Source organism: Brachyistius frenatus, unplaced genomic scaffold, assembly GCF_029030835.1.
Source record: "Brachyistius frenatus isolate BFR_SWC_R1_liver_20210118 unplaced genomic scaffold, ASM2903083v1 Contig_151, whole genome shotgun sequence".
NCBI classification, from domain to species: Eukaryota; Metazoa; Chordata; class Actinopteri; family Embiotocidae; genus Brachyistius; species Brachyistius frenatus.
The window spans coordinates 764,783-778,004 of NW_027210750.1; the positions used below are offsets into that span (position 1 = coordinate 764,783).

The 13,222-nt window shown below is 45.3% G+C and overlaps 2 protein-coding genes across 2 annotated transcripts; both read right to left on the reverse strand.

Moving 5' to 3' along the window:
• Positions 1-451: 451 nt before the first annotated feature.
• Positions 452-6,743, reverse strand: LOC138631220 (E3 ubiquitin-protein ligase TRIM39-like). The gene is made up of 13 exons (XM_069716027.1): positions 6,707-6,743; positions 4,433-4,568; positions 3,887-4,327; positions 3,561-3,665; positions 3,386-3,481; positions 3,022-3,255; positions 2,737-2,911; positions 2,576-2,665; positions 2,205-2,231; positions 1,984-2,010; positions 1,659-1,834; positions 1,279-1,434; positions 452-965 (listed from the first exon to the last, which is right to left on the reverse strand). The coding sequence occupies exons 2-13, from the start codon at positions 4,556-4,558 to the stop codon at positions 759-761; spliced, it is 1,860 nt and encodes a 619-aa protein (XP_069572128.1). The 5' UTR covers positions 4,559-4,568; positions 6,707-6,743; the 3' UTR covers positions 452-758.
• Positions 6,744-7,689: 946 nt separating this feature from the next.
• On the reverse strand, positions 7,690-12,638 carry utp18 (UTP18 small subunit processome component). Its single transcript, XM_069716028.1, is given in 12 exon segments — positions 7,690-8,177; positions 8,506-8,648; positions 8,726-8,900; positions 9,010-9,133; positions 9,206-9,296; positions 9,794-9,894; positions 9,974-10,148; positions 10,240-10,365; positions 10,612-10,909; positions 10,991-11,086; positions 11,186-11,319; positions 12,269-12,638. Coding segments are annotated over 12 exon segments (1,707 nt in total). The 5' UTR covers positions 12,488-12,638; the 3' UTR covers positions 7,690-8,152.
• Between the last annotated feature and the right edge of the window lie 584 nt (positions 12,639-13,222).

Sequence of the window (13,222 nt, forward strand, 5' to 3'; positions counted from 1 at the left end):
ACAGATTCAGATGAATGAAAGTAAGAATTTAAAATACAAATTTTACAAGCCATTTTCTTTAATTCTGCAAAAATTTGTGACTTTCTTGTTTAAGTTAGGAAGATGTCATTATTTCCATTTAATCAGTCTTATAAGGACACAATTTGGGATTTGCATTGACAAAATAAATGGAAACTAAGATTGTACGTTAAACATTCAAAGTAATGTTTGAGTTTTGTTATTTTTGCTGTATTCTCAGTTTTGCTTTAGTATCATAATTTTTACTTCGCATCTAAAATTTTGTATCACAATAGATTAATTGATGTCATAAGTCCAAATACTTTACGGTTACTTTTAATATTGACAAGATTTTCTTGTCACGGCCTAAATGGGCTTCCATAGATTCTCAATGTCTCCATGAATGCAAACAATATTTTTTATGTTGTTGGGTTTATAAAAATATATATATATATTTAAGATGCTTAACTTTGTCAAACGTGGTTCAATCTTTTGTTTTGGTCCCAAAAAACAAAACAATAAAACAAACTATTTATTTATGATGTAAATATTAATTCTGATTTTTATATTGCGCATCTTTCCGTAAACGAGCGTTTATTTGTACAAATATTTTGTTTTCGTGAAAAGGAGACGATTTTGTATCGACAACATGCTCGTCAGTAACACACGGCTGTCTGTTTACGTGTCAACAAAACAAAACTGTGGCGCGAGTCGGTCCCTGTATGACTCCGTGGGCTCCGTCTGGTCCTGGTTCTGGTTCCTCAGTCCAGCTGGTGCTGTGTGGTGATGAGGACCAGCGGGACCTCCTTGTCTCCGGTGCCCAGCAGGGGGAACACCCTCTCGGAGAATTCGGAGGATCCGGTGAAGCTGTAGATCTCGGAGCCCGACTTCACGTTGTAGAAGGACACCTGTCCCTCCTCCACGTCCAGGAAGACGCCCACCTGTCGCAGCTTTGGATGACTCTTCACCTGCGGCACGGAGAAAAACGCGCGAAAATGAAACGATGAGACGTAATGAATTTTTTTTTAAACTTTTACGTTCGACGTAAACATTTTCTACAAGTCTAAATTTCTTAAATACATCTTGGTCAACAGTGACTTCCTGTCTCTTAAAGACAAAAAATAAGAGCACTCATGCCAAAATAAAAGTTTGCAATCTTTTTGTTTGGTAGAAGTGGTCGCCGTACAGCCGAGCGACTTCCTGCTGCACGTTAAAGCGGACACACGAAGAGGCTGATAAAGACATGAAGATCATGTGAAACCACAGAGAGCTCCGGCGGACCTTCGTGAGCGGCGGAGTGGTGAGCGCCCTCAGGTGGCTGTTGCTCCACCAGAGGGCGTAGTAGCCGTTGGACGGGCTCATGTCGAACAGGCCTTTCCTCTGAGCCGACTCTCCGACCACGCCCACTTTCCAGTCCTTACTGTCGCCCACGAACACCTGGAACACACGGACACAGCGGGGTCACACCGGGTCATACCGGTTTCTGGATCAGAAGACTTTGGTCCTGATGACCATGCCTGATCCATATTCTAATTCCAATTCTGGTTCTGGTCCTGATTCTAATCCTGATCCCAACTTTGACCCCCGAACCTGATGCCGACTCTGACCCCAGTCGTGGTCCTGACAACTAAACCCGAACCTCCCCTGATCCCGGTCCTGACCTCCCAGTAGTGGCGTCCGGACGTGAAGCCCTCCTTGGCGACGACACAGGACCAGACGTCGAACCTCTGCTGGCTGTTTCTGTAGAACTGCAGCTTCTCTCCTCTCTTAACCTGCTTCCTGTCCGAGGACAGGATCAGGAACGGGTACGCCGTCACCGGGTTCAGGGTCACGTCCTCTGGAAGCAGCCAGGACAACGAGGACAACCAGGACACGTCAACAACAACAAAAAATAAATGACAGTGAGGTGCCCCGTGGAGGCTTCAAAAGAACATTTAAAACAATTCAAGAATTTTCAAAATAAAAGAGTGAGAGTTAAGCACTCACCCATGTAGACTCGAGCCTTCTTGTGTCCTGAAACAAAACAAACTGGATCAGAACGTTTCTTCACACAGAACCAGAACACCGAGAACACGCCGCAGAGTAACTGAAGGACTTCCACCAAGATTTATTAAGTTTAATAAATAATATAATAAAGTTTGATGTAATTACTGAGTAAAACTGATGAAACATTTGTGTTATAACTTCCTGTTTACAGACAGACGTACCTGACACCTGTTTGCTCTTCTTCAGATCTGGAGGTGGGGAACAGGAAACCACAGTCAGTCAGTCATTCTTTCAAAATAAAAGTCTACAAACAGCTGACCCGGTCTTTCATCACTCAGAGTCTGAGCCCTGAAAATTTACTTTCAGGTACTTAGATACCCCGTTAGCTCCTGCAGGGGGCGTCGGCGCCGCTCTAAAAGACTGATTCAGGAAGAAACAGTCCAGAGAACAGAAAGGGGGCGTGGCCAGAGAGACCATTTAAATGATCTTGTTGTAAAAGTGGAATTAAATGTTACAGAGCTTCTTTACAACAACAACAACATGAAAACCAACAAATAAACAACAAACATGTTCCTGATGGAAAGACTCTCACCTCTCAGAGACCACTGACTCTTCCTCACACTCGTCATGCTTCCTCTCACACTGAGCATGCTCTCAGCTGCCACCAGGTCACCTGACGAAACTGAAACAGACCAATCACAGACTGACGAAACAAACTACAGACACATCTGTAAACATCAGTGTGGGACTCACAGGAGCCTTGGGAGCCTCTGAAATGGACCTCCCCCATCCTGATGTCGTCCATTTTGTCTTTGACCTCGGACAGACCGCTCTTCACGTCCAACAGCTGGAAGTGCAGAGACAAGTCGTCTTCGTCCACTTCGTCCTGCTGGTCCTCAGACAGAGGAGAGGTGGCCGCCTCGAAACTCTGAGGGAGGAGGAGGAGGAGGATGAATAAGGAGGAGGAGGAAGACCATGAAGAGGAGGAAGAAGAAGATCATCAGGTCTGTTCAGGTGTATCAGGTGTTGTTGTCTCACGTGCAGGAAGCCGATGTGGTCCTGACTGATTGCCTGAACCTCCAGCGTGGCCCTCCTGTCCATCAACTGGCTTAGCTCCGCCTCCAGACGGTTCACCAGCCCCTCCCCCTTTGACATCACAGCATCCAGCTGGTTCTGGATCCCGCCCACCACCTGAGAGCGGATCCTGTCCACCGAGGCGGACACTTGATCCAGCAGGTGTTCGACGTCGCCGCGCTCTCCGTCCGCGTAACTCTGGAACACAAATCTCACCGACGTTAGCGACGCGTTTTTACCGCTGACACGACGGGGTAACGTACGAAACAGGAACCTCAGCGGTCACACCCGTCCACCATTAGGTGCAGAATAAACAAAGATGGCCAACCTGGACGCCCTCCAGCTTCCTCCTGAACCTGGTCAGGTGCACCTCCTTCTCTCTGATGCGGTTCAGGATCTCCTGCTCCGTCCTCGCCACCTGTTTCTGCAGGTGAACACGGTCGCGTCAAAGAACCGCAGAGAACCAAAGCCCGGTCAGTTCCGCCGGTTCGGGTCCTCCGTACCTGTTTACCGAGTCTCTCCGTCTGGACCGACACCGTCTTGTGCGTCCGGTGTTCCTCCAGGACACAGATGGCACAGATGCAGCGCTGACACGTCCTGCAGTAAACCTGCAACCATGAACGCATCGCAGGGTCAGTCAGAGGAACGACCCCGGTTCTCTGAGGCGGGACGCTTCCTCGGAAACAGAACTACAACATTAAATAATTATAATTACAGAATATGAACAAATTCAGATCTAGAAACTGAGAAATATTGAAGGATGTAAACAAATAAGATGAAGAAGAAGATGGAAGAAAAAGAAGACGTGGAAGGGCGCGTTCCCGCTGACCTCCAGCAGGCGGCGGTGCAGGGAGCACGTACGCCCTCTGAGCGCCTCCTGCGGGTCCATCAGCGGGTGTTTCGAGTAGAAGGTGGTGCTGTGATGCGGCTGCACGTGCTCGGTGCAGTACGCGGCGGTGCAGGTGAGGCAGGAGCTGACGGCGGGCTGTTTGACACCCGTGCAGACGTCACACCAGACCACCGATGACAACGACGACGACGCAGCAAACGGGTTGGTGCATCCGGTGTCCGCGAGGGTCGTCATGGCGCCCGGCGCCCCGTTCCCGACAGGTGTCGGTAGCCCGGCGGTGCAGTAGTGGGCCACTTTGTATTTCTCCGTGATGAGGGCGAAGACGCGGTTGATGCTGAGCCGAGGACGCTCGTCAAACTGACGCTTGCACAGAGGACACGTGCAGACGGCGCTGGACGCCCAGTAACCTCCAATGCACGCCTGCAGACACAACGGTATCACCTGAGCAGGGGCGGGGCTTCAACACATCACCAGAACAAGATGGCCACCCACATCCACCCAACAGGTGAACAGGTGGAAGTTTACCTGACAAAAGTTGTGTCCACAGGGAGTTGAGACGGGGTCGGTGAACAGGTCCAGGCAGATGGAGCAGGTGAGCTCCTGCTCCGAGAACAGCTCCGGGACCGCCGCCTCCGCCTCCGCCTCCGCCATCGTAATGGTGCTGGGGGACAGACAAGAGAGGACGTCATGGACAGGAGACACCGGACCCCGAGACAGACCGGGTCCCTCCTTGAGGAGCAGGTCCGGGGGGCCCCTGAAGCCTCGGGAACCCTGGAACTGGTTCTCAGAAACAGACGTCTGTAGCCTGAATGAAACATGTTCAGAGGAGCCTGTCCTCCCCGCTGATGGAATCTAGACATTAACGCTGGCAGAACTGTGTGTGAGCACTTCCTGTCTGCGGTGCATCATGGGTAATCAGACAAAACATCACTGATCACCGTGATACTGAAGGAAACTTCTGAACTGTTTGTTTCTCTGCTTTCTCGGGGGATTTCTGGAGCTTTATTCTGAAAGGACAGCGGACATTATGACATCATCAGGGAAGAGGAAGTCACACGGAGTCTTGAACATGCGTGTTTCATGTGTGCGAGTTCAGATCTGATAAAGAGTTTTGATGAAAACTGCAGCAAGCAAAAGTCAATGATTTAAGACATAAGTTTTGTGTTTCTACTGTTTGAATACGTGCAGGTTTAATCTTTTAAAAAATACTGATGTCACAAACATTATCTGCAAACAGTGAAGCTCTGCAGAGAAAACTAAAGGTGGCAAGATGTCAGACCACATTCCTCCTGAAAAACACAAATAAACGCCTAAAATAACAGCAGGTGAGTCAGCAATAAGACAAAAGGACAGACTGACAGACAGGTGGACCGGGCTGCAGTTTGAACTCCTGTGAACAGGCGCTGAGGGGGCGGAGCCAAATCTCCTTTTAGCTGCCTTCGGCCAACAAACTGAAGAATCGGATTCTAAAGTAAACAAACAAACATCGATGAGTGAAATCAGCTGATTTCATCCTTTATAGTTCTCTTTAAAAGCAGCTGAAACAAGAAGTCTTCACACCTGCAGACAAAAATTTCTGCTTCATGTTTACGCAGCTCAATAAACTGACGGAGGAACAGGAAACACCTGACAGAGCGCTAAACAGACGGGTTCACCGAGGCCGAGATCCAACGGGATGAAATAAAATCCAACGGGATTAAATGAGATCCAATGAGATGAAATGAGATCCAACGGGATGAAATGAGATCCAACGGGATGAAATGAGATCCAATGAGATGAAATGAGATGAAATAAGATCCAACGAGATGAAATGAGATCCAACAAGATGAAATAAAATCCAACGGGATTAAATGAGATCCAACGGGATTAAATGAGATCCAACGGGATTAATTGAGATCCAACGGGATGAAATGAGATCCAACGGGATTAAATGAGATCCAATGAGATGAAATGAGATCCAACGGGATGAAATGAGATCCAACGGGATTAAATAAGATCCAACGAGATTAAATAAAATCCAATGGGATTAAATGAGATCCAACGGGATTAAATGAGATCCAACGGGATTAATTGAGATCCAACGGAATTAAATGAGATCCAACGGGATTAAATGAGATTCAACGAGATGAAACCTGCAGTTTTACAACCTGAAACAGAAACTCAGCAGAATATATAAAAAGAAGAAATATTTCAGACTGAACTGTTCTCCTTCACTTGACCCGTCCGTCCTTTACTCTAAAGACCTGTTATGTCCTCGGTCTCCCTGAAGAGTCCTGCTGCTTCCAAACTTTTTTAACGTCACAGTTTATAAAAGTCTTCATCACCAGTTTGTCCTCAGAGACTTCCTGGACTTCATTTTGTCTCATGACCTGCAGCTGAACGTGGTTCCTACCTGAGCAGGTGAGTCGGTCCAATCAGGTGGATCATTAAAGGTAACAGGACGCAGCTGGTCACAGAGAGTCCGAACACTTTTATATAAACGACACATTTCAGTTTGAATTCGTCTCTAAAACAAGTTATTGATCAGATTAAAATATCAGAAAATAAAAACACAAAAGAAAAATTGACAGCAGAAATAAAATAATCTGAAGAATCGTTCTAATAATCGTTCTCCTCTCCAGGTTATAAACTCACATGCTCTCAGGTGAGTCTCTGGAACAGATTTCTGGTTTGAAATTTTGAAATCTGATTTTAAAATCAGGAAGATTTCTGTTTGTCAAGATTAAAAAACAACAAAAAAAAAACCCTGTTTGTTTAAAATTAATTTAAGAAGAATTTATAGAGAAAACTTTGTCTCACCTGTTTACCTGTCTGGGAGTCAACCTGCTTCTTTCACCGAGCCTGAAACTCTGGTTACTGTCTGGCTGTGACATCATCGGTGGGCGGGGCCCCGGCAGGTGCAGTAGGTAGTCAGGTGAGTTTGGAGTTGTTTGTTCAGACGGCGGTTTGATTAAACAGACAAAACTCTGAATCTGTCACTTTTTAAACTTATTTAGAGAAAATTAAATATATTAAATTGGACGTGAAATTTTTTTTTTTTTTTTTTTTTTTTTGGGGGGGGGGCATTTAAATTGAAAGTAAAATTGATGACAGAAACCTAATTAAAAAAAACTAAAATAGGAAAATACACAAATATAATCTGACAAACTTTCAGAGTTTCTTAACAATCAGGAGTATCGATGGTGACTGATTCTCTGTCCTGCCGTAGATGAACTCCGGCCGATGCCTTGCTCGAGGGCAGCAGCAGGACGCTGCGTTTGAACGCGGAGCTGCAGATCTGAGCATTGGAAGGGACGAGTGTTTGTCGTGTTTCAGTTGGACGGACAGGACGGAGGACATTCCTGCTGCAGTGTGCGTGTGTGTTCCCAGGCGACCATGTGGGGACATTCTGCCCGGTCCTCACACCGCCTTAAAGACCTGTCTGAGGGTTCAGAGCTGGTCTCGGGGGTCCAGGTCAGAACCAGGTTCTGGTTCAGGTGAGAAGACGACGTCACAGAGGTGGAAGAGCCAGACGGTACGACGGGTGGAGGTGGTGAAGCCTGTTTGGAGGAGCGTCTTCTCGGCCTCTGATTGGCTGATTCAGTCTCTGGGTTGTGTAATTGAGTGAAGAAGTACATTAGTGCCAAAAATCACAAACGTCCGACACAACAGCAGGAATGATTCTAAAAATACTCAAACGAATTCTATTTGAGAAAAATTTAATTATTCAAGATGATTTCTTTTAAAAGAAACTATAACATGAAAAAAAAAAATACATATTTGTTTTTATTGTCTGATAAGTCACAAAAATCAAAGTATGAAATCTTAATTGTATTAATATTATTTTATAATTATATTATTTCTGTCAATATTCTAAAACTGAAAGTCATAATTATAGTTTCTAGATAAAAATGTGTGACACTTACTCTTTAATTAGAAACCATTTTATTTTTATTCAAAAGTACAAGTTGTGAGACTAAATATTTCGTAGTTTTATGTATTTTTAGTTTTGGGTACTTCAGTTGTTTTATGAAATGATACAAACATTAAAAACAGGAAACACAAGGAGGTTTTTATCCGACGTTCAGTCCACCTTCAGGCTGCTGGTCGCCCGCTGCACCAGACTCCATTAGGATTTTTCATGTTTTAGCCTGCAGCTCCTGTAAACGTCTGATTCTCTGCAGGAAGTAGTTTCATATTCACAGATAAACAGGCTGAAACATTAAAAATCAGGCGTAACGATCCTCGACGCTCCAGAGTTCCTCTTCAGAAGTCTTTGTAATGCAGCAACCTGAACGCAAACACAACACGATCGGTTAGACAGCTTCGATAAACAGACCCACAAACGACTGGAGACTCATTCAACACCTTTTTATATTTTACTCTACTACTGTCTGTGTTGTTGTTTTGTGTGTCTTTGTTGTTGTTTAGTGTGTGTGTTGTTGTTTTGTGTGCGTGTTGTTGTTTTGTGTGTCTTTGTGTCTCTATTCGAATTCTAACTTGTGTGCTAACTGCGCTAACGTTAGCACATTAGCTTCCATTAATGGTTATTGTTGGAGATCTAACAAGATATGTTGGTCGACTGTGAGCAAAGCAGAGGATCTGACTGGCTGTCTGACCTGAAGAGGGGGGCGTGGCCTTTGTTGTTAGCCAATGAGAAGAAACCGCTGTGTGGGGAGAAGTCGAGGCAGCTGGTTCGGTAAACAAACTTCCTCTTAGCGATGGGGAAGTTGGAGAAGACCGTGAGGCTGGACAGGTGGAGCTGAGGGGACAGGTGAGGGTTAGTGGTCTTCATCATCATCATCGTCGTCATCATCATCATCGACGATGTCGTCTTACCAGCCGCACAGCCTCGTCCTCGGCCCGGGAGCCGATGGCCAGGATCTCAGAGGAGGGGTTAAAGGTCATGGAGGTCGCCGAGGTCAGCAGGTTCATCACCGCTTTCAGAGGCTTTGGATTGGCCGAATTAAGACACGCCTCCTGGGAGTAGACGTTGACCACGCCCGACTGGGAGCTGAAACACAGAGAAGGATACACAGCGACTTTAAAAACAAGAACATTTTAATTTAAATACATCCCGTCAGCCAATCAGGAGAGCCGGATGGTTAGTGGGCGTGTCTTACCCGCAGGCCAGGTACTGTCCGTTCGGCGACGCAGCGATGGACGTTCCTTTCACGCAGCCGTCGTCCGAGAACCTGTTCACACACCTGCTGCTGCGGGCGTCCCACACATACACCTCGCCCTCCTCTGCACACGCACACACAGTTTAAACACACTGACAGGAAGTGGAAATGACATCACACGCTGTCGAGGACTCACCTGAATGTGCGAAGACTTTGCTGCCGTCGCGAGAGAAAGCAACGCCGCTGACGTTCCCGTTTATCTTCATACTGCGGACCACCTCCTTCGTCTACACACACACACACACACACACACACACACACACACACACACACACACACACACACACATTTCTTTACATTCATATTTTCGGAACAGAGTTGAAGTTTTGTTTATTTTATTTTTCTGAGATATTTATTAAATATCTTTTTTTTTTGTTCCGGCTCTTCTTGTTTTTATTATTGTAATTATTTTATCTTCATCATTAAAACTAAAATCTGACCTTCAGGTTTTTCTGCTTCAGTCAAATTTTTAAATATTAAAACGATGAAACTCGACAAAACATGAAGAAAAATAAATAAAATTTTTTTTAAAAAAAAATCGGATAATTGAAGAGTGCAGACTAACGAGCTGGACGATAAAACAGGAAGTGTATGGATTAAATCATTTCAAATTAAAGCGCATTAAGTGATCTTGCCGAGTTCGGACACCAGAACATCTGCACCAGATGTTGCTGAACCTTCGAACTGTGCGTGTGACGACAAACACCAGAAGAAGAAGCGCGACCTTGAGCGTGAGCAGGTGCAGGTAGCCGCGGGTCCCGGTGAGCAGCAGAGCGCCTCCTTCAGGACACACGGAGAACTCCTTCACGCGGGCTTCATTCAGACCTGAGGACGAACAACGGGAGAGGCTTTTATTGTGAAATCCAAAGACTCAGTTCTCCTCTCCGACCCCCTGACCTCTGACCTCGGACAGTGTGCACAGGTGCGACGCGTCCTTCCATCATGTCGTACAGGTAGAACATCTTGTTCTTCAGGCTGGTGGCGATCACCGTCTCTCCGTCCCGGCTGAACTGCGCTTTGTGGACGGGGAAGCGCTCCAAGTGGATGCTCTGGATCTTTGGGTTCGTCTTCCCGTCCACCTGAAGGACAACCGGAGAAGAAGAAGAAGAAGTCACGTGACCGTCCCCACGTAACCACGAGCCGCACGTAGCCGGGTCAGCCCGATCGTACCTGGAAGAGGGAGACGGAGCTGTCGAGGCCGGCTGTCATGACGACCTGAGCGGACGGGTGGAACTGGACCGTGGTCAGTCTGTCGTCGGAGGGGCGGGCGCTGTTGGCGTGGAGACACTTCTTCATCTGAGGGACGAGGGAGGAGTTTCAGATTCAAACTTGTCATGTCGTTCGGTTTCTATAAAAACGATTATCAGTTGATATAAAGTTAGGAGTTCCTCAGGGTTCCGTCCTGGGTCCTCTTGTTGTTTTAATGTTTTGCTACGTTACGTGTTGTTTTGATTTACGCTAAATAAAAATAAAATCTTAAAAACAAATACAAAAAACGGATCGTCCGAACTGGAGCTGGTTGATTATTGATCCGTCACTGACCCTCAGGATGCCGCTGGGCAGACGGTCTGAGGACGCCACGAAGTTCCCCGTCCTCCTCAGCAGGTCGTCTTCCTCCTCCTCCTCTTCGTTGTCGTCGTCCTCTTCGTCATCAGCAGCTTCAGGAAGACAAACACACGAAACGTGAAAACATTTCCGTCCGTAAACCCGTGAACAGAATGTTTAAATTATAAACTGTTTTTCTGAACACGTCGATCACCTGAACCTACCTGTCGTCTTTTTCTTCTTCTGGACGCCGCTCTGCGCCCACGATGGAGCTCCTCCCATCGACCTCTGGAACCTGAAACACACAGGTGTGTGTTCAGCTGTGTGTGTGTGTGTGTGTGTCCAGGTGTGTGTGTGTCCAGGTGTGTGCACTCACTGCTCTCTCATCCTCTGCTGTAGTTTCTGTTTGGACATGGTTGACTCCGCCTCTCCTTTCACCAGGTTTCTACGGTAACGATGTGTCATGTCGACCCTGAAACACATCACACGGTTCATTTATTTAAAATTCATAAACAGTTTAATGTGAAACCATAAAGAGACTGAAACGTCGCCCTCATTGTGGTAAACTCACTCTTCCTCCTGCTCGTCATCGTCGTCCACCCAGGCCGCTGTTTTGGAGGGCTGAAGCTGCTGCTGAGCCTCATCATCCTCCGACTCTTCATCCTTGTCCTCCAGCAGCCGGGATCCGGTGGGCTCCTCATCCTCCTGCTCAGCGACAGGAAACACAAACTGATCAGAACACAGAGGGATTGATCAGGAGCCTCAACACAGCTCAGTCTCTCTGGGAGGAAACCAAACTCCATTCAAAAAGTGTATGAGTTTAGAAGTATTAGCCTGGCCGTGTTGTGAGAGCCATGAATACCAACTCGATACTTCAGCGTGCATCCAACAGTTTAAACTGTGCAAACATTAAACCTGAAAACACGTTCAGGTTCAACCAAAAAATAACTGGCCTCAAAAATCAGGTTAAGAGTTGTTAGTAGATAGTTAATGAGCCGGATTTACCAGAACAGACAGACATCTCTTATGAGGCATCAAACTTTGTTCTCAGACACAAACACTGTTGATCATGAGCAGGAGAACATAAAATTATACATATTTTTAATGGAGTCTGGTGGCCAACAACCTGAAACAAGTTAAGTGTGCCAGATTCAGCAGAAGCACAACAAATTAGCAGGTTTTTAGATGGAGTCTGGAAGCAGAAAAGATAAATAAATCAAGTGTTACTCAGTAACCCGGATGCACCAGTTTGGTTCTGATGCGCATCGGCATAAAATTCGTTGTATTTTAAATGAAGTCTGGTGGCGAAAGACTTTCCATGAATAGGTTTATATTGACGACTCATTTAAGTTTGTAGCAGTTTGTAGTGACGCAAATATATCAGAGGGACGTCACTAACCTTATGAAATGTCATATTTAGTATTCACACAAACCTTTTGCTCCTGAGAAAGAAAACATCTTTAACAGAGTCTGGTAACCGGTTCAAAATTGAGGCTGACCTCCTATTCTAATTAAGTGGTGCTGAAAGATTAGTAGAAATATAAATTATAACCAGAAATAATTGGAATTAAGGAAAAGTTAAACACGATTTTTTTTTTTTTTCCTGCTTTAAATTGGCCGGTTTTTGAACGGGGTCTGGTGAGGAGAACATCACCTCCACGAGCCTCTCCAGCAGCTCCTCCTCCGCCCCGAACACGAGCTCCTCCAGCAGCTTCACCGAGTCGTCCTTCTCTCCCAGCACCGCCAGCTTCTCCACGTTTTTCTGCCGTTTCTGCTCCTCTTTCTGGGGGTTCAACTTCACCGGCCGAGCTCTCTTCTTCGCCGGCTTTCGGTCCTCCGTTGCCGGCAGCTTGATAACGTTCGCGTCCTCCATGTTTTCACTAGCAGCAGCACCAAAGTCCCTTCAGAAAACTAAAGATTTAAACCAGCTGAACAAACCCGTCTACTTTAGTGTTTATTTTCACATGTAGCAGATCATGTTTGCACATGTGAGATCCGTGTTTTTTTTTTTTTCGCCCTGTAAAATCACGTGCTTCCGGTAAAATGACCTCTGAACCAGGAAATATAAAAGCCCGCCCCCTGGTGTTCAAAGACAGAAATGGCTTTCAAAATAAGACTTTAAAAACTAGTACCTTTTACTTTCATTAACTCTTAATTTAATCTGTTTATTGATGGATTCGTTCGGCAATTACAAATTTTCTTAAATATGAATATTTACTGAATAAATTTACTCACTTAAAATATCAAACAATTGAATTGAAATCTTTGTCCTGTTTGTTTTTGAAGTAAATAAAAAAAAAAAATTAAAACAATAAAATGTTGCCGTTTGTGAAGTGAATATTGAAGCTTCCAGGATTTCTGATTGATAAATAACATTTATCATTACTATCAATCATGAGCAATAAAAACATGTTTATGTCATAATTTCCTCTTCGTCTGAAATTTTTACTTTTTTTAAATTTACCTGTAATAATAACAAAAATAAACGTGATAAACAGTTTATAACTCACTAACCACATAGATGTAAACAAATATAAGGACAGTGTGAATTATGTGTTTCTGCAGCTGCCTCCACGTCTGGAGTGCACAGGAGGACTTTTACATTTTA

Excerpts from the sequence above, each read along its gene's own strand:
- LOC138631220 (XM_069716027.1), bottom strand. The coding sequence starts at position 4,558 with ATGGCGGAGGCGGAGGCGGAGGCGGCGGTCCCGGAGCTGTTCTCGGAG. Across the intron at positions 1,835-1,983 it reads GAAGGCTCGAGTCTACATGG|AGGACGTGACCCTGAACCCG; the intron begins GTGAGTGCTTAA and ends GGCTGCTTCCAG. Across the intron at positions 966-1,278 it reads CCACTCCGCCGCTCACGAAG|GTGAAGAGTCATCCAAAGCT; the intron begins GTCCGCCGGAGC and ends TCCGTGCCGCAG.